At 35.2% G+C, this 25,967-nt stretch overlaps 2 protein-coding genes across 5 annotated transcripts; one reads left to right on the forward strand and one right to left on the reverse strand.

Annotated features, from left to right (window-relative positions):
• Positions 1-6,068: 6,068 nt before the first annotated feature.
• LOC101739171 (D-2-hydroxyglutarate dehydrogenase, mitochondrial) lies at positions 6,069-14,536 on the forward strand. 4 transcript variants are annotated; one of them, XM_062674978.1, is made up of 11 exons: positions 6,069-6,256; positions 6,507-6,639; positions 7,470-7,624; positions 8,663-8,810; positions 9,481-9,678; positions 9,966-10,159; positions 11,378-11,546; positions 11,775-11,904; positions 12,008-12,164; positions 12,936-13,101; positions 14,221-14,536. In XM_062674978.1, exons 3-11 carry the CDS (start codon positions 7,526-7,528, stop codon positions 14,475-14,477), a joined length of 1,518 nt encoding a protein of 505 aa, XP_062530962.1. In that variant the 5' UTR covers positions 6,069-6,256; positions 6,507-6,639; positions 7,470-7,525; the 3' UTR covers positions 14,478-14,536. The 4 variants fall into 4 exon arrangements, with proteins under 4 accessions (XP_062530962.1, XP_062530961.1, XP_021203857.1 ...); XM_062674977.1 differs by lacking the exons at positions 6,069-6,256; positions 6,507-6,639 and adding an exon at positions 6,756-7,031; XM_021348182.3 differs by lacking the exons at positions 6,069-6,256; positions 6,507-6,639 and adding an exon at positions 6,758-6,992.
• Positions 14,537-15,662: 1,126 nt separating this feature from the next.
• Positions 15,663-25,445, reverse strand: LOC101739024 (polyadenylate-binding protein-interacting protein 1). Its single transcript, XM_004926384.5, has 8 exons — positions 25,030-25,445; positions 24,483-24,700; positions 22,705-22,857; positions 22,372-22,590; positions 22,146-22,250; positions 19,603-19,753; positions 19,039-19,177; positions 15,663-17,936 (listed from the first exon to the last, which is right to left on the reverse strand). Exons 1-8 carry the CDS (start codon positions 25,136-25,138, stop codon positions 17,837-17,839), a joined length of 1,194 nt encoding a protein of 397 aa, XP_004926441.1. The 5' UTR covers positions 25,139-25,445; the 3' UTR covers positions 15,663-17,836.
• Between the last annotated feature and the right edge of the window lie 522 nt (positions 25,446-25,967).

Consider the following 25,967-nt stretch of genomic DNA (forward strand, 5'->3'; position numbering starts at 1 on the left):
AAATGAATGTTTGTGAGTTTGTTGGTCAGTTTGTTCGGAATCTATTCCACTAGAATTATCTAAACGCGGCTCCAGTAGGTATTTTGATTGGGTTTTGGTGTCTTTTATTATTCATAGTTAATACACTTCATTAATGTGTCGGCATCTTATGAGCACGCGTTGAATCCATGTTTACAAAAAACCAACCGATTAAACTAATTAAACTATACCTGTAGTGCGTATAGTGTGTATTATGCCTATATATCGTTGTGATTTTTTTTTATGATGAAAATTTACTGTTGGTTCGGAGGCCTTTCCAATTTAATTTGGACAGGTGGGTGAGCAAAGGCTCAGCCAGGAGGAGAACGTTGTAAAATGCCAATCTCGCCGTATTCTATGTACTTTGATAAAACCACTATTGTGACGTTTACAGCTAAGGAGTTTTGATTTCTTTATGAAAATAGGGAAATTTGTTTTATTTTGAAAAGGCAAACTATTACAGTCGGACTGGGTAACTTTGACCCATAATTCATTGTTTTTTGCTTATAAAAACCAAATTACTCTATAGATTTTTATGTTTTATTTGTTTTTATTGGCATCCAAAGCTACTTATTAAATAAATACACTCATTTTTAACAAAAGAGACCAAAAATAATGAAATATTGGTCAAAATGTCGAGGGCTAAAGTTACTTGGAAAGCGGGGTAGGTTTGGCTATAGCCAAATCTACAGAAGAAATTGTAGTTTTTCGACCAAAATAAGTCTAAATCTAACATAAGCTTCATATTTTCACATTAAGCACCTGTCAGATGGTACCAATGATGATACTCAATGGCATCAGTCACATTAAACCACATTTAAACAAATCGCTCAATCATCTTTCTTTTTGAGTTTCCAGGTAAGTAAATACAAAAAACCATATGTTACAACTTTACTAATTTTTTTTGGTTGTTGTTCACTTATATTAGGTATTATTAATTAGAAACATTCAACATAATAATAAACTATTGATAGCAAAAAATAATTATGAGATCTTTAAAAACATAATGCTTAAAAATACATGCGTTTAGTCGCCCGATTCCATGAAGAGTAACGGATCATCTACCAAGCAATAGTCCTTTAGTTTGATAATTTTCTGGTCATCTAGGAAGCTGACTATGTTCTTCTGTTGGCAAGCGATGAGGTCCCGCTTTAGCGGCCACTTCCAGCCATCTTGTGACTTTGCATGATGGATATTTTTGCAGTATCTCCTTCCCTGCAAATGATACGCCTCGGAAATAAAATTACTTCGTATTTTACGACACAATAATCCTGTTTTCTGTTTTCTTTTCCCCAACTAAGTTTACTAGCGTCCTTATCAGTAGACACAGATCCTATATTTGCATCTTTTTTCTCGTTTAAGTCCACCCTTTCTAAGATTCCGTCATGGTTTTGATAATTTCCTTCAATATTGCAACTATATATTTCAACGACTTCAATTGGTGATGGAGAATTTATCTGTTGATATTGAACGACGCCAGCATTCCATAACGATGGTGATATTGGTATGGAATCCATCAAAACACTCTTGGAGGATAGATCAGGAAATTCAAGTATAGTGTCGTCATGATTCACATCTTTCGACGTCGCCATACACATCCCTGAAGTATCAGCTGTAGGCATAGGGGAAGAAGGACCGGGTATAGTGGAAGAAGGTGATGTTGGGTGATCCACGATAGATGTAACTACTTTCTTAACTGCTTTATTTTTTGTTCCAGCTGGTCGCCCTCTCTTCTTGACAGGCCCAGGAATACTATCCGCACCAGAATTCGATGTTCGCTTATTGGCATTGGATTTGGCAATCATTTTCCTTTCTTGATAATATTTTTCCACAGCCTCCACAGAAACAATCTTGCCAGCAACAACAGGCAACTAAAATTTTTTATATCATCCAAAGCTTTTTCTCAACCTTCTTTGGTTTACCGAGACTTCGTGCCATACTAACGGGTACCTGGAGGAGGACAAACCTTCCTTCTAGCCATGTTATCCACCTAAAAAGAAATTTTACAATTAAAACATGAATGAAATATTTCTTAGCAACACTAAATTTAACCATAGGGTAACTTTAGCTTGTAGTCAAAGTTACTCTGATTTCCCGCGAAAACTTACATGATTTTAATAAAACGATTTTTTTATTTAAATATTGGGTGAAAAGATCTGTTCTTTGTTTCACACAGCAGAGTATTCACCAAATGTCAATTAAAAGCAAACTTACCTTCCAAAATGCGGTTTCTCATATAAAACAGACAACTTTAAAACAACCCTTTTACATACACTTGTTTTACTAAAAAGTCCAGGCGCCAATAAAAATATATACTGACAGCTTAAGCTTAAGTTAAAAAACCTATTGAAAACATAGACCTATATAGTAGGGACACGACATATTGTTCTATACGTACAATTGCTTATATAAATAGCACCCATTTTGAAGGCATATACATAAACATATATCTATCTCGTTCTTACTCAGCACTTTAACTCGCAGGAAAACAATATAACAGTATTTCAGTGCGTACATAAAATGAAACATGAATATACGTAAATGTCTCCGTCTCCGTCTAATGCAATGAAGTAGGAAACCTATGGAAATGAAACGTCAACAAAAATTTCGTGCCAGTGTGACGTCATCTGGCCACAAAACATGGCGGCTTTAGTGCTGTACAAAAGATTTCAATGTTATCAGGTTTTATCGATAAACGTTCTTGGCTCATTTTATTTTAAATATTGTTGAGTATTATTTATTTGTAGAATTTATACTTTAATGGGAAGTAAGTAGGTATATTGTTATGTGCAAATATGATATGATTTAGATGGGTGAAATCTAAGACAAGTCCGTCCTTCGAATTTGCCAAGTAAACGATATGATGATTTTTAAAAGTTGCTACACTGATTTTATAAAGTTGTCGTTTGTCGCAAAACATAAAGATATGGCGTAGTTCAAAGCCATCAGCCCATTTCTAGCATGCTAAATGTTATCGTATTTTGAGTACGTGTTTTTCTTAGACTATTACAATCTATTTTAATTGTTTTGCTGACTCTAAAGTCCGTAACATACTACCGCAGCGCACCCCAAGGAAGGTGCGCCGCACCATTTGAATCACTTTCGCTTGAGACTGATTCAAATTTTAAACTTATCAAGGGACCGCGTGAAAAAAAAAACACCTACAGAACATTTATTCATTAATTACAAACGTCATTCCTTGTGACTTCCTCTCTAAAATCACTTAATTATTAAATATTTAACAAATTTACAATAGTGTTTTACTCACTGCGGAATAAAAGTATTTTATTTAAATAGTTCCGAAGAGATTTTGTCGGTAGCCTTTTCCCGAAATATCTAAACAGAATGTCTAAATATGTTTTGATGACATATTTTAAAGTGGTATTTATGATTAGTGTCATGATCAATAGATTCCGACCGAAAAATGGATTTTTCGGATGAGGGCTCCATAATGAATTTAAATACATATAGATAATAGTTTTAGGACATCGACTTTCTTGAGATCCTATAAAATACGTTTTAATTATTATTTTTGTATGTTTTAAGCATGATAAATTATGAAATTTTATATAATCAATCATATTAAATCGATATCATAGTCAATAAATAATGTACAACCCAAAACAGACGGCCGAACTGACGTGACAATGACATTTGGCGCGCTAAACATGGCGGATTTTCGGCCTCATTAGACGGAGACGGAGATATTTACGTATATTCATGTTTCATTTTATGTACGCACTGAAATACTGTTATATTGTTTTCCTGCGAGTTAAAGTGCTGAGTAAGAACGAGATAGATATATGTTTATGTATGTGCCTTCAAAATGGGTGCTATTTATATAAGCAATTGTACGTATAGAGCCTTCGATCATCAATAGTAACTAGATAAAGGGACACGTACAAAATTAAAGCAAAAGCTGTCCGCGTGAATATACACCTATAGCTACATTCGTTTACTAACAAACGGAGAAAAAAGTTTTGAAACAATTTTAAGTTCAAACTAATTACAACTATGGTACTGTTTAATAAAGTCACAAATCTCCAAAACGTTATCTAATACTTACGATCATTCGTCACATAAAATGAGCAAAGTAATAAATTAATCCTGTCACTTACAAATAAAAAAACATATGTTAAACAACTTTTAATGTTAAATCAACCTTAAGTAGCAACAAATAAAGTACTTTTTCCCTTTATTGCTCTGAGAACTAACATCGTTTTGTTTTATTTATTTTTGCTTCTTGAAATTTCGATTTCTGTTTACTACAGGAGGTAAGGGAGTCGCGTTGAACACTAAAATAATTTATTAATGAATAAAAGCAAAAGTTTAGTTGTTTACTTTTTATGTTTTGGAAATTTATGTTTGTTAGTATCTATACATTATTTATTATTTTATTAGCGTTGCGTTTTTGTGTAATATATATTTTTATAGTATATTTTTAAGTTTTCGCGACCAGTGCACATAATAAAACAACGTTTAAACGGTTTCAAGCGCGGTATTTTTATTACAATGTTTCGGCCACGTTTCAGTAGCCGTGAGCACGGAAGACAAAGATGTCCAGTGTCAATGAGCGGAGATCTTAGCTGGCTTATAAAAGTCATCTCTTGTTTGTCTGGCGACAATCGAGATCCATTCTACACACGTGATTGCTAGGAAAGCTAAAATAAAAAAGGAAAGCTAAGTATCTAATGAGAGTCCAAAAAACAGACATAAAAGCAGCATTAACCAATTTTAACCAACTAATTTTGAAGTACATCTAACAAATTTTAAAAAATTATTAAAACACAAATCTACTCCGTGCGTTTACTGTTCTGTTAAACAAACGTTTGTCCATGTGTTGGCCGAACCTTGGCCAACATTTGTAGCGGTGGCTAAAAATCAGTAATTTTGTTCAAAATTTAATATTATTTATTAGTTTAAAGCCTAAAATATAGTTTATACTTCATGCACTTGCCGAAAGTAAGATACTTCAGCCGTTAAATTGCTTTTTCGGGCATTATTTTTGCAACTTTTGAATACACACTGCGGCATTGTGAGACGGGTTGACATTGGCTGTGTTTGAAGTGAACTAAACAAAATAACAGCTCACATTTCAAGTGAGCTGTTATTTGACGAGACGGATTTTCTGCACCGACCGTGTATCTAGTTACTATTGTTGATCGAAGTATAGAGCAATATGTCATGTCCCTACTATATAGGTCTATGGTCTAATGAGGCCGAAAATCCGCCATGCTTAGCGCGCCAAATGTCATGTCACGTCAGTTCGGCCGTCTGTTTTGGGTTGTACATTATTTATTGACTTTGATATCGATTTAATATGATTGCTTATATAAAATTTCTTATTTTATCATGCTTAAAACATACAAAAATAATAATTAAAACATATTTTATAGGATCTCAAGAAAGTCGTCGGAACTATTTAAATAAAATAGTTTTATAACACTATTGTCAACTCGTTAAATATTTAATAATTAAGTGATTTTAGAGAGGAAGTCACAAGGAATGACGTTTGTAATTTTATTAACGAATAAATGTTCTGTAGGTGTTTTTTTTTATCAGGCGGTCCCTTGATAAGTTTAAAATTTGAATCACTCTCACTTGAGAGTGATTCAAATACTCAAAATACGATAACATTCAGCATGCTAGAAATGGGCAGATGGCACTGTACTACGCTATATCTTTATGTTTTGCGGCAAACGACAACTTTATAAAATCAGTTTAAAAATCGTCATATCGTTTACTTGGCAAATTTGAAGCACGAACTCATCTTAGATTTCACATAATATCTAAATCACATCATCTTTGCACATAACAATATACTTACTTCCTATTAAAGTATAAATTCTACAAATACATTCACTCAACAACATTTAAAATAAAATGAGCCAAGAACGTTTATCGATAAAACCTACTAACATTAAAATCTTCTGGGCAGCACTAAAGCCGCCATGTTTTGTGGCCAGATGACGTCACAGTGGAACGAATTTTTTGTTGACGTTTCATTTCCATAGGTTTCCTACTTCAGTGATTGAAAAACAAATTAAACCCGACTTATTTGGATTGAGTACGTTTAGAAAGTTTAAAAAATATATAATTCAATTATGAAATTGAGAGCCAATGTTATAATGAAAGACAAAGTTACCCACCCAGTCCGACTGTAACGTCACTGTTCAATACTTTCAAGAGGCAAGAAAAATCTTTGAACCTTTGACGAGCGATATTAAAACTGAAATTCGTAAGCTCTCGAATGAAATACATTTTATTGTGATATTTTTATTACGACATTTTGAGTCGTATAATTCAAACTTAAGCCTCGTGTCTTGAGATGGATGGCACATGATCCACATTATGATGACTTTAAGCACCAGTAATCATTGAATTTTTGTTAAGTTGAGCTTGCTTGCCATTTTGGGCAATAAAAATAAGTTCATTAAAAGTTTTCGTTCTAAAAATGCAATTTGATTAATGTTTTTTGTATTCAGCAGGCTGACGTATGAGTTAGCCATTAGTCAGCGGCGGCAACGATAAGGCGATTACCATGACGCATAGCCTTATCAAACTACCGCTCTGATGGTGACTTCAGGTGTTTTCGGATCGATTCAAGACCCAGATCGTTGTGTAGGCCTACGTTTCTCACGAACCACGTTGCTCCCGCGGCTAACATAAAAAAAACAGGATTGTAGAGTTTGGAGGGCGTCTATGAATGTGCCGGCCACATAAGCGAACACCACACTCGCGTATGTCATGACGGGCATTGACGGGTGGTCTCGATTCTCCTGTGATACGACAGGGGGTGTTTTTTCACATAGGAATTTAAGTATTAGTGTGATTAGTATAAATTAGTCTAAATAATCTAAATTCGTTTGCTTTGACAAATTAATGCTGTATTTTATTAACATTACGATACTTGGGACGGTCTCCTTACAGCCCCTAAAAACAAACTTAAAGTTAAATGCTGGATTGAATTGAATGTAATGTAATAAAATTGTAGATTTTTAAATTTTGCCATTGTATATTTAGACGCATTTGCAATTTGTTTGTAACAAGACATATATAAGTAATCAAGACAAATATATATTGTAGGTTAGTTGATTAGCAACGCACACCTACTATTTCAATCATTAGATTTTATTCACAGTAACATTTATATAAAATCCAAATCGGTTACATAATAAATAGTAATACTGTCACTAGTGCCGACCTCGCGAGCTAGCGCGTCAGCTCTAAAATAATAAGTGTATTATCTATGACGTCAGCAGCTAGATTAACATAAACATTAAACATCGCGAGCAGTGGCAGTCAGTGGCTCACTGAGCCTCACTGTTTGTTCTAGTCAGTGAATGTGTGCGTGACTGATTTATCTCTGACCTCTAGAATTATTTTAATAGTTTCGAAACATTAATTACGATTCTTAATAGGTACTCAGAATAAAATTGTTTTATAAGCAGATAAGGCGTGAGTGTTGCATTATCTCAGCAGTAATCCTCGAAGAAATTTGTTCCAAATGTTGAAATCAGTTGTGTTTTTATTGAGGTGTAATAGTAATAGAATCATTCGCGATCAAGTAAGGTATGCTTCACAAGCACTACCACAACTTTCTTCGGTGAGTTGTAATCAAAAACATTTACGAGTATAATAAAGATAACAATTTTTAGTTATAAAATATACAAACCGGTCACATAAACTGCGATTACTGGCTCTCGAAGAGTGAATGGTTGTTAATTATTGATTGATTAGCTCCTTTATTTACCAAGAGTTTTAATTAGGCCAAGAGCTCGATTTAGCCTACAACTTAAGCTTGTTGAGTTTCTTGTCGGATCTTGTCAATATGTCGCGAGTTCTATCCGGCTGTAGATAGATCTATTTTGCGATGTCTTCGCGAAGCAACTGCCTTTTAGCGCATTAAATCTATCACGTACCAAGTTTTTTAATGTATAGATCAGTCATAGAGCTCACGGCTCACCTGGTGTTAAGTGATTAACGGAAACCATAGAATGCCGGCTCCCACCTTTAGATATGAAAAATAAAACTCAGCTATACAGTTGAGTGGGTGGTGGCGGTGGCAGAAATAGTCAGAGTGAGATAGAGAGTGTTACCTAGCCGCGTGAGTTCACAAGACTACCTAGCACTAATGATTATTCAATTTACATTTTTTTTATTGCTTAGATGGGTGGACGAGCTCACAACCCACCTGGTATTAAGTGGTTACTGAAGCCCATAGACTATAGATACATAGATAGATAGATATAAGTTCTAAGGTCTGAAGTATAGTTACAACGGCTGCCCCACCCTTCAAACCGAAACGCATTACTGCTTCACGGCAGAAATAGGCAGGGTGGTGGTACCTACCCGCACGGACTCACAAGAGGTCCTACCACGAGTTTATTACACCACAATCCTTCATCGTGGAAGCTGTCTGTGAACTCGAATTAAGTATGTACTTATTGTATTAGACACGGTACAACATGCTTGCTGGATTTGAACACCGGCATAATGGCATCGCTCGAAACGTGTATACCGGACATCTTATAGCACGACGATTAATATTGTCGTGACGTCTTTAGCCTTAACTGTCTTTAGCCAGATTGGTAACGCACTCACCAATAATAACGTTAATTACCCATGTTTCAAAACTTTTTAGGAAAAATACAACGTTAAGAGGAAACAATTTGGAACGGTTCAAGAGTCTGATATAAATTACTTTAAATCGATACTCAGCGAAGAAAGAGTGTTAACTGACGAAAATGATGTTTTGCCATTTAATATCGACTGGATTAAAAATTGCCGAGGTAGTGAGCGTTATTGGAGTGTTGATATGAACATTGATTTGCGCTATATAGGAAATTGTTAATTATAAATGGAGTGAAGTCGTCGTTGCCTAAAGCATAAGATTTGGGGGCGCTCGGGCAGCTGTTAGTAAATCCCATCCCCTCATGGCTGAGCCTTTGCTCGCGCACCTGTCCTGGTGAAACTGGAAAGACATCAGGGCAATCAGTAATCCTTTATAAAAAAAAGCTTAAGACACCCGGTAAATTCGTATCTAGCGATGCGACTGTGCCGGTGTTCGAATCATGCGTAATGCGTACTCAATAAATGTTCATGAATGAATTCCACAGGGAAGGAATAACGTTATTTTATAAAAATCAAACTCGCAAAAATTAAAAATTACGTAATTACTAGTGATAGGGCGTCATGTGAGCCCGGACGAGGAAGTATCAACCCTGCCAATTTCTGCCGTGTAGCAATAATGAATTTTGGTTTGAAGGCTGTGGCAACCGTTGTACTGTAAAAGCTGAGACTTAGAACTCATATCTTAAGGTGGGTAGCAGCATTTACGTGGTTGCTGTCTATGGGCTCCGATGACCATTTAACTCCAGGCTAGGCGGACCATAAGACAAGAAAAAAAAATTCATAATGAAACACAAAAGCGAAATACTAAAACAATATTTTCCTTTTTAGGGCAGTCAAAAGTTGTTTTAAAACCCAGAAGCACAGAGGAGGTTTCGAAAATTGTCAAGTATTGTAATGACAAACATTTGGCGGTATGTCCGCAAGGCGGGAACACTGGACTGGTGGGAGGCTCAGTGCCGGTCTTCGATGAAGTCGTTCTTTGTCTTGGTCTTCTGAACAAAATAATAAGTTTGGATGAAATATCTGGTACGTTATATTTAAGTAACTGATGGAACGTAAAGTAACTAGGCATATAAAAGTTACAATACCAGACGAGCGTGCAGTTATGGGCTTAGCCAAGCCGCGTTCTACAGCTAAGGACTCTTGTCGGCAACATTATAAGTAGCCCAAATGAGATTCTGTTTTAAACTATTTGAAAGATTTAACAGCTGTGTACTTGAAACGCATTTTAAAGTTATAAGAATAATGTGGTCTCTACGCAACGCGGTAAACATTTTGCATGGGTTAGGACTTTATTCAAATCTTCTTTGCAGGTGTTCTCATTTGTGAAGCGGGATGCATCCTTGAAAGCTTAGATACATGTGTCCGTGAGCGCAATCTAATAATGCCACTGGACTTAGGGGCAAAAGGTACTTGTCAAATTGGTGGTAATGCCAGCACCAATGCAGGAGGTCTGAGACTTCTCCGATACGGAAACTTACATGGTTCTATACTAGGCATTGAAGCGGTAAGTACATAAAGTGTAATTGCGACTTTAAAGAAATACGAATATAATCTTATTGTTTTAAATGGGTATTCGATTTATCTAGTTAGTAGCAATGATTGATGTGAAGCGTCGTGGTCGATTTGTGTCATAGCGAATAGGTATTACACAACAGGTATTACAACTGTGAAGCGTTGTGGTCGATCCGTGTCATAGCGAACATTACAACCAGCCCTGTGTCCGAATTAATTGCGTTATAATTCAAACTACTTTTACAGTGGTTACAAAAACTATAAAGTATTCGAATCCTCGAAAATAATATACGTTGGAGGGGTAGGGGTAGTCGTTTGGTGGGTAGGACCCTAAAAACATCCTTGGGCCCGAGGTCTGCTCCCAACATTTGCGGACCGTCAAGACCCACATTCCCCGTACGCTTCTTAGGTGTGGAAACCTCGTGAACGAAGTTCGGCCTCGTACACGAAAAAAAACAAAATAAAAAAAGAGTGCGTGTACTTATGTACGCGCCTAAGAAGTTATACTTTATTTTTATTAAATTTATTTCTTTCTTTTTTTAATATTAAATAATTAATAATAAATATTTAACGTTAATAATTTAATAATATTTAGTATGAATTATATTAAATAATAATTTTGTCATTTATATTACTAAAAAATGAATGCTAATAACACTTTTTTTTACGAGTGTACATGCGCGATAGTTCACCTGCGGCTATTTTTTTACGAGTGTACATGCGCGATAGTTCACCGGCGGCTATATTCAGACTCGCCAAGTTACGTCGGTCGTATTGTAATGAGCGATTTAGTGGGAAACTTCATATCTGTTAATTTTGTGTCACGGTGCGCGCATTGTAAAATCATCTCAAAATCACTCTCATCAATATTTCATAACGCGCCTAAAGAAGTATAACTTCAAAAACTGTTAAACTACACAACTGAGACTTCTTAGAACCTCAAAGTGGTCGCCGCCCACTTAGTTTCAAGGTTTTGACATCATGATGTCTACGATGTTTGATTGACATCATGAGGTTTTACGATAACCGCTATAGTACAGTAGGTGGACCGCGAATTTTTTCACCAGTTGCGGCAAAAAGAAGTCCTTAGTAGATTAGGGCGTACAAATAGTCTTCTTTACTTCATGCTGGGCGGGCGGTGCCGTATCCTTAGGGTATTAAGGTATAAGACCCGCTCTAGTAAAATAAATTACCAAGACTACATTTTTAGGTAAAAGCTGATGGCACCGTGATCGATTGTCTCACTACAATGAAGAAAGACAACACAGGATACCATTTAAAACATTTGTTTATCGGATCTGAGGGTACTCTAGGAATCGTCACTAAAGTTTCCATTAATTGCCCGGTTTTACCTAAAGCGGTCACGGTGGGATTCTTCGGTAAGTATGAGAGAACTTTTGAAAGAATAACCCAGTAAGCGGTTTCCAGCAAGCATTCTAAACCACAACGGTCACCCATACTAGCTCAATCAATATTAGTGAAACCATATTTGAAACAGAGTTTGCTTTGTACATTATATAAGTATCATCAGTGTAAAATAAATATTTGATTGCATATCTCGACCTACAAATCGTCGACTTTAGTTAAGATTCAATAACTGTTTTCAGGGGTTAAAGATTTTCAAAGCGTCCTCAAACTGTACAAAAGCGCAAAACTTTCTTTAGGCGAAATATTGTCAGCATTTGAGATGGCCGATTTCAATGCGATCAATTCATCAGTTACGAATCTCAATTTACCGTGAGTTGCACTGCAAAATATTTGAAACAAGCGAAATTGCGTAACGTTTAAAATGGATATCTTGAAAGCATTTTTTGATCAAATAACGTGAAATAAAATACAGGAACCCCATAGACGAATATCCCTTCTACGTGCTGGTCGAAACTCACGGTAGCGATGAAGGTCACGACGCCGAAAAATTAAATCGATTCCTTGATAAAGAAATGGAAAGTGGACTAATTATCGACGGTACTGTAACATCCGAACCCGCCAAAATGCAGGTTAGTATTTTTAATTACGAAATGTAGATTTATGTTATATATGCTTACAAGATAATTTGCATATCAAATGTACACAAACAAATACTAATAAGATTAGGAAGTAGGTACTAAAGAATTACTTCTCTATCAATTATATAAATTATCAGTTATAGACATTAATTCCTGCCTCAAGATCTAGCTTCGACATTATCATAAGATCATGAGTTTACCGACTTTCATAACTACATATTTCGACTTCTATGCCCGGCATCGGCTCCGGTAACCGGTACTTACTGACAAGTTCAATCGTCATCAATTGAGACCATCAGCGCAAAAGTGGCCTAACCCACATTTTTTTAAATTCAAGCATAGAAAATATGATGTATATCGGTATTCATTTAAAATATAATAAATTTTGATGCAAAACCGGCCTACCCATAGTTTCACCCACAGATAACAGATAGCATTATTTTTGCGCGTATTGTTCTTTTGCTTACTCAAATTAAAATTCATGAAAATTCAAAACGAATTGCCTCCATACTAACTATGTTAAGCTTAGGCCGCTTTCGCGCTGGCAGTCTCAATTAAAAAGAGGTTTCTAGCACGGATATCGGAAACACACTACACATTAGATAAGTAGGTAATAACGGGTGGGCTCCACAACAAAAAAAATTAGAAAAAAACATCAGGATTACATCGAGTCGTCTTGAAATAAAATCGTAGGATGCGCCAGGCTACAGGTATGATAAATACCGGATTGTCGGAGATTACAATTTGTCAAACTTTCGACAGACCATCTGGAACCTTCGAGAGAGTATAGCCGGCTCGAGTCTAACCCGAGGCTACGTTTTTAAATACGACGTGTCTATACCACTCGGAAATTATTATGATTTAGTTCCAATGCTACGAAAGAAACTGGGCAATAAGGCCCTCGATGTATACGGATATGGACATATAGGTTAGTTAAGCTGTTTCTTCATTTACTATAGATTTTATAGATCGTATTTCTGCTCATGTAACGGCAGCTTACACTGAATAAATTATTTTAGACAACATAGTGATACAATATGTACACAAAAGAACTTTGAACACGTGTTCGAAGATGAGTCCGTCACTCACTCGAAGATGAGTGGCGGGATTTATGTTATGATGTACGAGTGCCGGTAACTATGTAACAACGTAACCCAAGTGGGCCGAGAGCTAGTCGGCATACATGTTCTTCCTCTTCCTGCGTTTACCCCACAAAGTGGGATCCGTGCAGCATCTCCTCTTATTCTAACTGCTTAGGGATTTGGTATGAGTTTTACGACCGCCGATTACCCGACGTCAACCCTCCTTGGGCTATATCTCATCCATTGCAACGCGACATACGGTGTGGCTTTTTCTGTTCCTTATTTTAGCGATTCGTTTACTTCATCCGTTTTTGGTTTTATGATTTGTGTTTATCATTATGAATTAGTTCCAAATGGGTTAAAAAACCATTCAACAATAATTCATGCTTCCTAGACGTCCTATCCAAGGCGGATGGATGCATCCGTCTTTCCCGCCCGCTACGGAGTAATATCTGATTTTTTTTGGCCGCAGATTTATCGATGGGTATAGTCGCTTTATATGGATAACGTTGTGTAATGTAGCAAAAAACAACTCCGATATCCACATTGTACATTATCTTTATCGGTTCGTTCATTTGATGGGGTCGGTTGTTAGCACAACAGATTCAGAGGTCAGAGGTCTTTGTCAGATATCTTGTATTTGGATTTAATAACTTTCGCCTACTTCATCTCATGCTTAACCCTAATTATGCTGTTATATCTAAATGTACAAACAACGTTAAAAAACATAAATAAGGTTATTTGTGTACAAAATTTCTATTGATGTGGATTTAAAAACATCTATTGTCAAATTCCTATTATCCAATTCCAGAGATACCTTTTAATTAATACTTTGGGAATTACCTACACTTCACCGAGCAACTATTGTCTAAAAAGTATTCGAAAAGTCGGAAATAATACAATGACAATAAAAAACCCGAGATTAACCGTGAAAGTAATTTTAATTAAAGTGTACTCTGTTTCAGGGGATAGCAATATTCATATAAACATCGTAGTACCGGAATATACGAAAGAAATAGGCTCTCAAATAGAACCTTATGTGTTTGAAGAAGTGAGCAAATTGAACGGGTCGATTAGCGCAGAGCACGGCGTCGGTTTTCGCAAGCCACAGTACATTCATTACAGTAAAAATGAATCTGCCCTTGATCTCATGAGGGAACTGAAGACGCTTATGGACCCGAAGGGAATATTGAACCCATATAAAGTTCTACCTGAGAAATAACTGAATGCAATCCTTATTTATTTGTGTAAATATATACATACGTATTTGTTTTAAAAATATTTCAATTTTTTCTTTTCTTACCCAGCTGAGAGCCTTGAGAGGCTATTTCAGCGTAACGTTAACTAGTAGGTGAGCTCACGGGGCTCAAACCTGACGACGTTGCGAACACGAACCCTAGCAAAAGCCGTGCTTCGTAGAATCTACCACCGGATCGGAAACGCGACCCACTAAGAAGATCCGGCGAGAAACTCAGTGGGCTGTGTCTGAGGGTTAATTTACTCGTCGAGCCCATCGTGACAAGCGACGGGTTCGACGAGAACGATGACCGGTATTTGAGGTGCCTAAAAGCACCGTTAGTGGATCGGGAGGATCCGAAATGACGTGTTTGGGGCGACGTCGACCGCTTTCCATTCTGTAATTAGTTGCGTTAAATTATCCAACTAAAAAAATCAGCTTTATTATACTATCGCATCACTCGCCGCCGGAGACGAGTTCATCCAGATTTCGCACTATCCAACTCAGGAATGAGATCCCTCGACGTTGCTTCCAGAGGGCTTTGACAAGTTCTTCTCCGAATTAGTGACGTCTAAGATCATCATAACCACTCACCATCGGAAAGACCGTATGCGAACAACATCATTATCGCCATCGATCCCTCATGACTGGCGGTTGTGACTTATATGTTATTTATATCCATGTTTAAGAAAAATGAACAATATACCTCTCCCTTTTTCTATATAATTAATTGAATATACAATTTCGAAAAGGGCACATCTCTGAAAATGTAAAATGTTCAGGAAATGAAAAAAAACTGATTATTTTCTAAAGCAGTATAAAATTTTAAATATTAACTTTTGAGATATATTTGAGTATTAATTAGCAATTGAAAATTACTGGAATTATTATAAAATGGGTGTAGGTAAGCCTCAAAACTACATGTATATGAAAAAACGTATTTGACAAAATATGCGACATGTGCCTTGTTCGAAATTGCATATTCAATTAAGTTTGAACATTCGTGATTGAGATATGCTAGGTGTTAATGAATTTCTATACTATTTAAATTATATCTCCAAGCAATACATAATTTATTCTAATAAAACGTCTTAGAAACAATATGAATAAGAATATATTAATCTTAAATGCTTTTGAAAAAAAACATCCAAGGTTGAATAAAACAATTAGTTTGAAATGACTTTTATTAAAATATCCATTTAATCTTATAACATTCATAATATCACTGCAACAAAAATACAATGGAATATTACAAACATTTCTCCTAATTGCTTTTTTTAATAAATAAATTCATTAATTTACTATTATGCTTTCCCGTTTCACTGTAAAATTCACCTAACATCATAACAATTCATTGAATGTTTAGTTTAAAACTATATCATTTCAAATTAACTAGCAATTAGGTCATCCACAAAAATACATCTCACACAAGGCAACGATCATTCCGTTCGCTTAAGGCGAATACGTTTTATCGAATCCAATCCAACATATATTAGTCAGTTTCAAGTTTAATGAAACTAAAATAAGACACGAGAATAGATTTGTGCCGAGACAATTAAAATCGAGGGACAAATTGATAAAATATAAAACACAATAATTAGTATCCTGAAACGTTTTCAATAAAAGTCAATAATTAAATTCAATAAAACCATTAAAATTCATCAGCCTTTCAACTAATGGAAAATACAAAACTAAATATTACTCGGGTCTCTCTTAAGGAACGGACCATTGCATTGTAACCGCACCCATTCGACACGTCAACTACGATTATTTATTGTTGACAGTATTCGTGAAAATGCTTTTTTGTCATTAACATGCATAAAGAAGAAAACTTAGAGATCACTAAATTAACTCGAGAGACGAAATGTAAACAAGACATTTATAAAATATGGCCTTCACAAAGGTGGGAATTAAAAAAAAATAGGACTTATACGTATTACAAAAGTTATTGCATTTATTTTTTTCTCCTACCTACGCCAAAAGTTCGGTTTTCCTCCCGCTGTACAGGGAAGAAAGTCTAACTTTTCCTCCCGCTGTACAGGAAAGAAAGTCTTACTTTTCCTCCCGCTGTACAGGGAAGAAAGTGTAACTTTTCCTCCCTGGGTACTGACAAGTGCGCATGCGCGTTAGTGTCTACGTCTGCTCTCACGCACCTAAAATTCTCCGCCATTGTTGTGCTTGGGTAATTTTCAATATTGTGTTTAGTGTAAAAGTGAAATAAACAAAAGGCAATAAAATTTAATAGTGAAGTATTAAACAAAAATGACTTCATCAGACAGTTCTTATTCAATTTGTGGTAGTTTATTTAAAAAATTAAAAAAGATACATTGTTTACTTATGAGTATGGGGGGCTCCGCCCCCCCTACCCCCTGCCAGGGCTTCGCCCCTGTACCCCGGCTCGGTACTCCACGAACTTTCGGCCTGGTAGGAGAAAAAATAGTAGTAGAACATCTCATCCCGCGTGTTTGCATTTTACACGTGGGAGGAAATGTCCAACTTTTCTCCCTTGGTGCACAATGTACTATTGAAAGTATTTTTTTTATTAATTTCACATAACGAGGAAGTGATACAAGAGTTCGTTTTAACCAAAAGCACAGTTGAGTTTGAATTGTTGTAATAAGTATCTTTGTCCACTAGTAAGAGATTGAATCGACAATTTTACAATAGGTTTTTTTCGAGGTAATTTCGTAAACACTAAGCGCTTGTTTACATTTAGTCTTTACAATCGCATACGGACGTGTTTACGTATAAATCTCTTTTAAAAAAATATCTCTCTAACATTTCTCAGCTTACATTATTTTCGTCAAATGATCAAAATATAAAAATCTTGAACATTATACATTAGTTATACGTAAACACTTATGCGGGTTCGAAGACAGACCAAAACGCGTTTTCTAACAATCTAACACAAAAATAAGGACAATAAAATCTTTACTGACAAGTAACCTACGCTACACTATGTTGATCGTAATAAAAAAGCGTAATTAATATGAATAAGCTTTTATTAAACTATTTCTTAGTAACTATTGGAGCACCTAAATGTTTATGTTGTATTGTGAAAGCTACACGTGACGAGCGCAAAGCGTGAGTACATGTCTTTATTCGATCATAGATGGCGTTCGTTTCGTTTTTAATTTAAGTAGTAGTTTAATTTAAGAGACTGGGCAACGGGCATGCAATGCTATGACAACCTCAACTTCCTGACTCCTTTGACTTTTTAGGATTTTTAAAAGTTTTTATTAATTTTTTTTTTTTGATTTTATTATAATATTTCGACCATTGTCTAATCGTAAAGTAAGATTGGTCTGTCTCCCGCGTTGTGAGGGTTCCGTTGTCCGGGGCGGTTATCGCTTTATCTGATTCGATATCTTGAGAAACTCGAGGAAGCTCTCCTGCATTTCAGGATCCATTCCAGTCTCCCACGAGTCGTTCTCAAGCTCCTCCCTGTGAAATTAAATTTTTTAGGCGATTTGATACATGATACGAAAATAAAAATATTTCAAGATTCCTTTACATTGATGCTTATTTCTATACACAAAATTACACGTTATTGTTAAACAATTTAAACATAATAGTAATAATATAAATTCAGAATAGGTTATTTTGATTTTCGCTCAAAGCGATTTGTTAAAGACAACTGAACAAAACAAGATAATAATACGTTGTCCAATCTTAGTAGATTAATGTAATAAAAAACAATGGCCGACGAGTAACCAAAGACAAAGTATAGTGTTGGACATAGTATGACCAAATGAATGGCTATGATAGCTCGTGAATGTAATGAACTAGTTCCCATAAAATTATTATAAAAATAATGATATGAGCTTTTGGTTGTTTGTAATATTATTTAGTTTATGTTTAAAAAGTTGAATACATTCACACATAGTACATTTCAATATTTCATTTACTAAGCGTTTTTATGGTGTGGCATTGCCTATACTAACCTTTTTAATAGAAACGTTTTATAACACTTCCAAAAACACAGTAAAAAGGTTTTAATAAAGCATACACTAGTTAAAACTTGTCATGAAAAGATCATTTGTTTTATTTTCTAGAATGATTCATTCACTAAAGGTGCATCTCTATGTTTCATAAAGGCGATAGATTTACGAAATGTCAAATTGCCATGTCGTTGTTTAGTCTGTGGCCTCAATTTTTAGGAATTTATTTATATACCTATTGTGTTTAAATGATTAGTTTAAAACAATTTCAGCATTAATATGTACTTTAGATACAGGTTTATGAATTAAATGTTTAAATGTTTTAATAATTTTGCTAATTTTAATTTTAATTTTATATTTACCAACATAGTTATATGTATTACTCTACTTACAACATATGAACTTAAGATGGTCTGAATTAAATGATCTTTTATATATTTATTTTCTTAGGTGTTTCTTAAGTGGTTTAACACATGATTAAATAGTGTGTTTGAGTGCAAAAATCGTGATATTGTAAATAATGTTGTTTGTTTACTTTTTACCACATTGATCCACTAGCCTTGGATACAGCATAAAGGAGTGAGAGCAATGAGTATCATACGTACAGTATATCGTCGTCTATGGGCTGGTGCTTGTGCGGCGGCAGGTTGCTCTGCAGGAAGGCGCGCTCCTCGGCGGTCAGCGAGTGACCGTCCGCCAGGAAACCGCCCTCTACGTAATCCGACCCGCCGTTCATGCCGCCAACTGTTTCACTCATATTAATTACTAACTGTACCCGTCCGCTTTGCCGGGCATTAAAATTAACATAATTATTTCTCACCCGAACAAAGATTCTCATCATTAACGCCCCGCAACTGGTGTAGGGAGTCCAGCACTCATATAAATATTAGCCTACATGGATACCAAGTTTAAAGTCAATCGGATGCATGATTTAGTAGTTATAACAGAACATCCTTACAAACCACTGTAGATTTATATATTAGTATAGATAGGGCGTGTGCACGACCCACTTACCCGATAAAGGACTAACGTCACGTTATAAAAAGTAAGTAAGTAAGTAACGAAGAGATTATGCGTTCTGGTTTGAAGTGTTGGAAGGGACAGTGTACGTTATACAAAACAATTGAGTTCGACCTCATGTCTCGAGGTGGATGTCGTGTCGGCGTTACCGTGTTGGTGCGAGGTGTCGGCGAGCCCCCAGCGGGCCGCGCGCAGGTCGAGCACGGCGCGCACGAGCGGCAGCGACCCGCGCCGCCGGAGCCGCTCGAACGTCGCGTGCATCCCCGTCGGGCAGTCCGCGTCGAGGGCCAGACCCGACAACTGACACAAACAATTCATATAGTATACTAGTGATCCCCTTGGTAGTCGAAATTCGACTATAATTAATTGAAATTATAAATTTGTATACTATTATTATTCTATTGTCACAGATACTTCTATAAGATATTCAAGGTTCACCCATATAGTACTTAAACGGAGCACAGATGGCGCTACGCTCTTCGTTAGCCGACCACTTAGCGGCAACGAATTAGCAAAATAAAGTTTATTCTTTCTATCACGTTCACTCATTCGTCACTACCCGCTCGCTCTCACTTTTCACAGACCAAATGATATTTAGGTATAAATAGTCATTTACTAAAGTAAAAAGTGAAAAGAATATTTTATGCATATTTTAAGATTGTTTTATAATGGTATTTACAACGTTTAAATGTGTAAATAATTAAAAATTTTGGAAAGTGCAATTTGGTTGGTACGGTAGTGGGTTTGGAGTTAATGTTTTCTATTCACATTAGGTTAAGTCTTTTTTTATGATTGAATGATTCTGGTGGCCCGGAGGTCTTTCCAGTATCACCAGGGCAGGTGTGCGAGCACGGGCTCAGCCAGGAGGGGTGGCATTTGCTAACAGCTACCCGAGCACCTCCAAAAGGGACCTAACAACTCAAGAGTAGCTGCTTCGCGAATGAATCTACTACCGGATCGGAATCGCGACCCACTGAGAAGATCTGGCAAGAAGCTCAGCGAGCTAATGTTTAGTTTAGATTGCACGTCGTACTCTTTGCCGGGTTCGACGAGTATGATTACTGGGATCCCTAAGCCTGTTCCTAGTGTTAGAGCTGAAGGCGTTGACTTATTGTCTAACGACAGTGGGTCTCTTTACCCCGGAAGTATAAAATAGAGTCAAGGGCCATCGATCATTTGTGTCACAGTGACGTTATTCATTAACCGCTTAGTCACCAGCTGTTTCTTAGGTTATCGACCCCCATCTACGTAAATAAACATGTGGAAAAAAGAGCCAAACACACGAAATCTTTAAAATATTATATAAGATAACCGATTTAAGAAAAATGGGCATGTAAAATAAGCTATTATATGGCCTTATATGACCGGATTCGTCATTAGCAGCGTGTTTAGTTATACTGAACTTCTTTTGAGGTAAGAATGAAACTCCAATATTTTCTAGGGATAGTAATTAAAAATACTGTGAGAAGTAGACTGAAATTGGCCAAAATAAAGTCACATTTGACTGCCAAGGGCCCTTTTATTGCCACATGCTATTAAGTAGCTCGAGTTAATTTTGCATTCTATCACGAAAATTGGAATACGATAGTTTGATCGAAGTTATATGAGAGCGAAGTTATATGAGGTCACATATGAGACCATTTTATCTGAAGCCAGATGATAGAAAAGGTAGAGACGCCCAGGAAAGTTTAACATCTTTGAATAAGAATATAGTGTAAGGATATTTTTTTGGGTGCACGTAAAAGCAACACGATATGTAAAAAAATGAGAAAGCTAATGTAGTAATAAAATGCATACACTCATATATCGGCGTAATGTCGAATGTCTTCGAGACGTTAAAATTATTGGTTATGATTAGTTTTCTCGCATAACTTAAGGCTCTATAGACCTTGTATAGAAGGCTAATTAAGAAAATATATCTTGTCCCTACTAATTTTATATAATAAAAATATATTACAGGAAAAATGGAATGTACTCTCACAATATTATTGATAACTTATTTATGGGTATGCAAAATAGATTGGAAGAACGAAGAGCTAAAAAGGATGTTACTAAGTTCTTAATATATGCAACATTATGCAACCTTTAGTAAGTAAAATATTAAGATAAAATTGATAATTTTCTGTATTATTATTTTTTCATATTCTCTTAACTTGTTTAAAATTAATGATTCGCTTTTGCATTTAGCAAAAAATTGCGAAATCTATTTTAATGAACTTAATTGTCACAAAACAATGAAATTTTATTGATACTTTTTTTGCATTCCTCTATAATTGTAAATATATTTTACATCAAACTAAATAGTAACGAATTTTAGAGAATTATAGCTAAGTTCCCAAAAACATGCTTTTCATCAGAATTATAATTTATAATTTGATTTTGTCATTATTTTGTTTTGTTATTTTATTTGTGTTTTTGTTGGCACCTTTAATTGAGAGGACGTTTATCATGCATTTTAATGTTCTGAATTGGTGCTCTCATATTGTTGATACTATTAAGTAAATAAATAAATTTAAAATATTATTGACATAATCTGTGTATGAAATAAAGTAAGTAAATAAATAAATTTAAAATATTATTGACATAATCTGTGTATGAAATAAAGTCATCAGATAAACTACTTTTAGACACATCAAAAACAATAATGCTGTTTAAACTCAAATATAAAAAGCGATTTCGAAATGCAGGTTACCTTGAGCAGTTGACAAACAGCTTTGATGTTTGACTCCTTATCAGTGTCCAATAGATGCAGAAAAACTTTGCAGAGACTTTCACCGAGAGTCTTTATTCTTCCTCCCTGAAAGTAGCGCAGATCAAAGTGAATTACCACAAACTAATATGAGATAAGTTGAAAAAAAAAAAATTATATTTATGAAAAAATATAGAGAAGAAAGTAATATGTAAATATTGATGTTTACTTGACTATCCTCAAGCTGAGTATAAATCTCGGCAAGGAACATAGCAAATCCACGCATATTCTCCTCTGAAGTTTCCAAGCCGCTGATAATCTTGTTTTCCTCAACGGAACAGCGCTCGAGCAGGCACTCGCGGAATACAGACTCCTCAGGTTGCGCCACTGAATCGTACATTGAACACAAACGAGCTCCATTGTACCGGAAATTAGCTTCGCCGATTGACTGTCAATACACAATTGACTGTATTATTACAGTTTACAGCATGAAAGTTTTAAAATGAAAGAAAAAAAAAAGTATGGATAGTCATGTATAAGTTTGGTGTATATTTATGGTTACCTGATTAACAATGGCATCCACCAAGGGTCTGGTATAGCTTTCATCATTAAGTGTTGAAGCAAATGAATCCACCAAGGGACCACACAAGGTGTCAAACTTGCCCGGGTCAAAGGTTATCTCACACATAACAGTTATCAAGTTTGCTATGTTCTCCTGCAAAAAAAGAGCAAATTAAACATTTTCATTTAATTTTAATATTATTAAACAGAATTGTACCAGTGAATTCTAGCTTTCCTAATGGTAAGGTGTAGTGTGAAGTTGCATAGAAAGGCAACACTATCCTGGGTATTTTTGCTACAGTCCTGTGTTGTGCAGCCTTTTTTTTTATTGCTTAGATGGATGGACGAGCTCACAGCTCACCTGGTGTTAAGCGGTTACTGGAGCCCATAGACATGCACAACGTAAATGCGCCACCCGCCTTGAGATATAAGTTCTATGGGTCTCAAGTATAGTTACAACGGTTGCCCCACCTTTCAAACCGAAACGCATTACTGCTTCACGGCAGAAATAGGCAGGGTGGTGGTACCCACCCGCGCGGACTCACAAGAAGTCCTACCACCAGTAAGACTTCGTAGTGCCTCAATCGATAAATAAAAGACCTAAGCTTTTGTATAAAATAAACTTAAAACAAACAAAAGGAATCGGTCAAAGAAAAAATAAAAAAAATATTTTTATATAATTCCGCTACATTTTCATATTTATCTACCTTTTAAACCTTCTCTGGACTTCCAGAAATAATTCAAGACCAAAATTAGCCAAAACGGTCCAGCCATTCTAGAGTTTTAGTGAGATTAATGAACAGCAATTCATTTTTATATATATAGATTAGGTTTCTTTTTAATCTATAATATGAAATAAAATATAAATAATAAATTGTGTTTTATATAATTTATAATATTTTATAATATGTTTACTGATATAAATATACATAATCATTTTGTACTGTAGCATAGTTAATGTAATTTGTTTTTTTTTATAGCCATTGTAGGCACACAAGCAAACTGTCCACCTGATTCATGACCTAATCAATTCCAGGTGCACAGCCAGGCTACTTCCCACTACTAAAAGTAGTAGTTACATTTATTTATTTATTTAGCACAGACATAACTGCACTTAATAATTCCTTTTGTATACACAAAAAAAATACTGAACAGTTTTTTTCTTCTTAATGATTTAAGCATGTTTACAGGACTTGATGGACTCGAAAAGTAATGTTATAGCAATTTAAAGTGATTAGTCATAGTTATTAATTGGTTTTTGTAAATAACCAGTAATCTGAATGTGAAGCTGCAAGCGAATACTTAATTTCCAAAGCAGAAATTTTAGTAGTACTGGTGATAGTGAGCAATGCTTTATGAAAATAATTTTATTTAAGTTTAGACTGCTCAAAAATAGTGTTTCAGTTAGTTATATGATACATAGGGCCCATAGACAAACAGGTGTGACCCACCTCTATAGGAACAGCTACTGCTTGATATAGCAAATTAATTTAAAAACTTTTAATTTACAAAATTAGTCATTATAAAAATAATTCAGTAGGAACATATAATGAGAATACTATAATAGTCATTTGATATGAGCAGGAGATCAAGAGATCTATGAAGATATTGTGTGTTATGCCTTGGGGAAAAGTGAGGACTGTTATCATGTAAGATATAACAAGAACTTGTCTTTGAAATATGTATTTTAGTCATTGACATTAAGTAAGTATTGAACCGATATTCTTTGCAGTTTATATTTTAAGGAAAATATAAGATTAGTTTGTTTAATAAACTAACCCGTAGATCCATGTTTTCAGCTTCTTCAAGTGAATAAGACATGTCATCCAAATTGTATGGATTTTGATCTTGAGCTTGACGAAGTCTACCTTGTACAGAGGGGCGAGATGGTCTATATGGGGCAGGTTCAGTGTTGTAAGCGGGTAGCGCTTGAGAAGTGTAATTTGCAGGGTACCATTCTTTAGCATCTGCTGATAACTTCGATTTAGAAGTATCCACTGAAAAACAAAAGGTCAGTGAATTATTTATATGAAATTTAAAAAAAAAACCTGGATTAGCCATACCAATTTCGTAATTTACTATTACGAAAATTATAACCAGCACATAATAAATCGAACTAATGTACGATGGTTATGTCTCGATATAAAAATTCGTTTGCCTGGATTAAACGACGATTTAAAAATGAAAATCTAACTTTCACCTGAAGTAGGTATTGTAATTATGAAGAACGCAATACGTGCGGGCCAGTGTGCGACGTCACAAGTTGCCGGAATTGGATTATTGGATTGAGAAAGTCTACTGTATTCGTAATGTGAACAATGCATACCCTTTGGTTCGTCTGAAACTGCCTTAGGCCGCCGGAGCTCGCGTGCCTGGTTGTTCATTTGCCACCCCCGGCCTCGTCCTTTTGGAGCACTAATATCACCGTTATTCATTTTAACAATTAGTCCACGGCAGCAGTTTTACAATGCAGCTTTGATACAATTCCATAAACGACTTTGATAGATATATTTATTTTCGTAGGCATGTATTTCGTTCGCAAGGATCGACACGTAAACAAAGAAATCTATGCAATAGTAATTTAGTAGCAGGTAGGTACTATTTATTACAATTCTCAAATCTCAGTGGTAGATAGGTACGTAGATATATATAAACTCTATACTATAGTATAGTAAAGTGTTACTAGGTTCATGACAATTATTCAAACTTGTTCACGTCTCCATATACTCGTATACATACCTGTTGCTATACCCTATTTTTGTAATCTGTACATTATACTCTATGGCGACAGCACCGTGTGTAATCGAGAGGTGAATAAAGTTAGCCCCGCAAAAAATTTTTTTTTCATATTTTCTACTTATTTTCTATTAATTCGTTTGTTCATCATTTGTTCATGATTGTTCACTGTTAATAATTGTTTGTTCTGCATTTATTTATTTAAAAATATACATACAAGTTAGCCCCCTTCTTGCAATTTTTAATATTTTTTCATCTTTAATGACTCGTAAATATTCATTTTCGATTGTTCTTATATAAAACACGTTTGTTCTCTTTCGAAATTACTCATTTTTTGTTTAATTAACTATTTGTATTAGTTGAATAAATGTATTATGTATGCAAAATATGTGTACTGCGCATGCGTCAACTATAATGCCTAAACTTTCTACGCGGTTTTATTCGTGAAAAAAAAAACAAATATAAATCCTGAAGGAGCAATTAATTGGTATACAGTTTAATTAAAAAAATTAAAAAATAAATAAATGA

Source organism: Bombyx mori, chromosome 22 (genome assembly GCF_030269925.1).
Source record: "Bombyx mori chromosome 22, ASM3026992v2".
Lineage (NCBI taxonomy): Eukaryota > Metazoa > Arthropoda > Insecta > Lepidoptera > Bombycidae > Bombyx > Bombyx mori.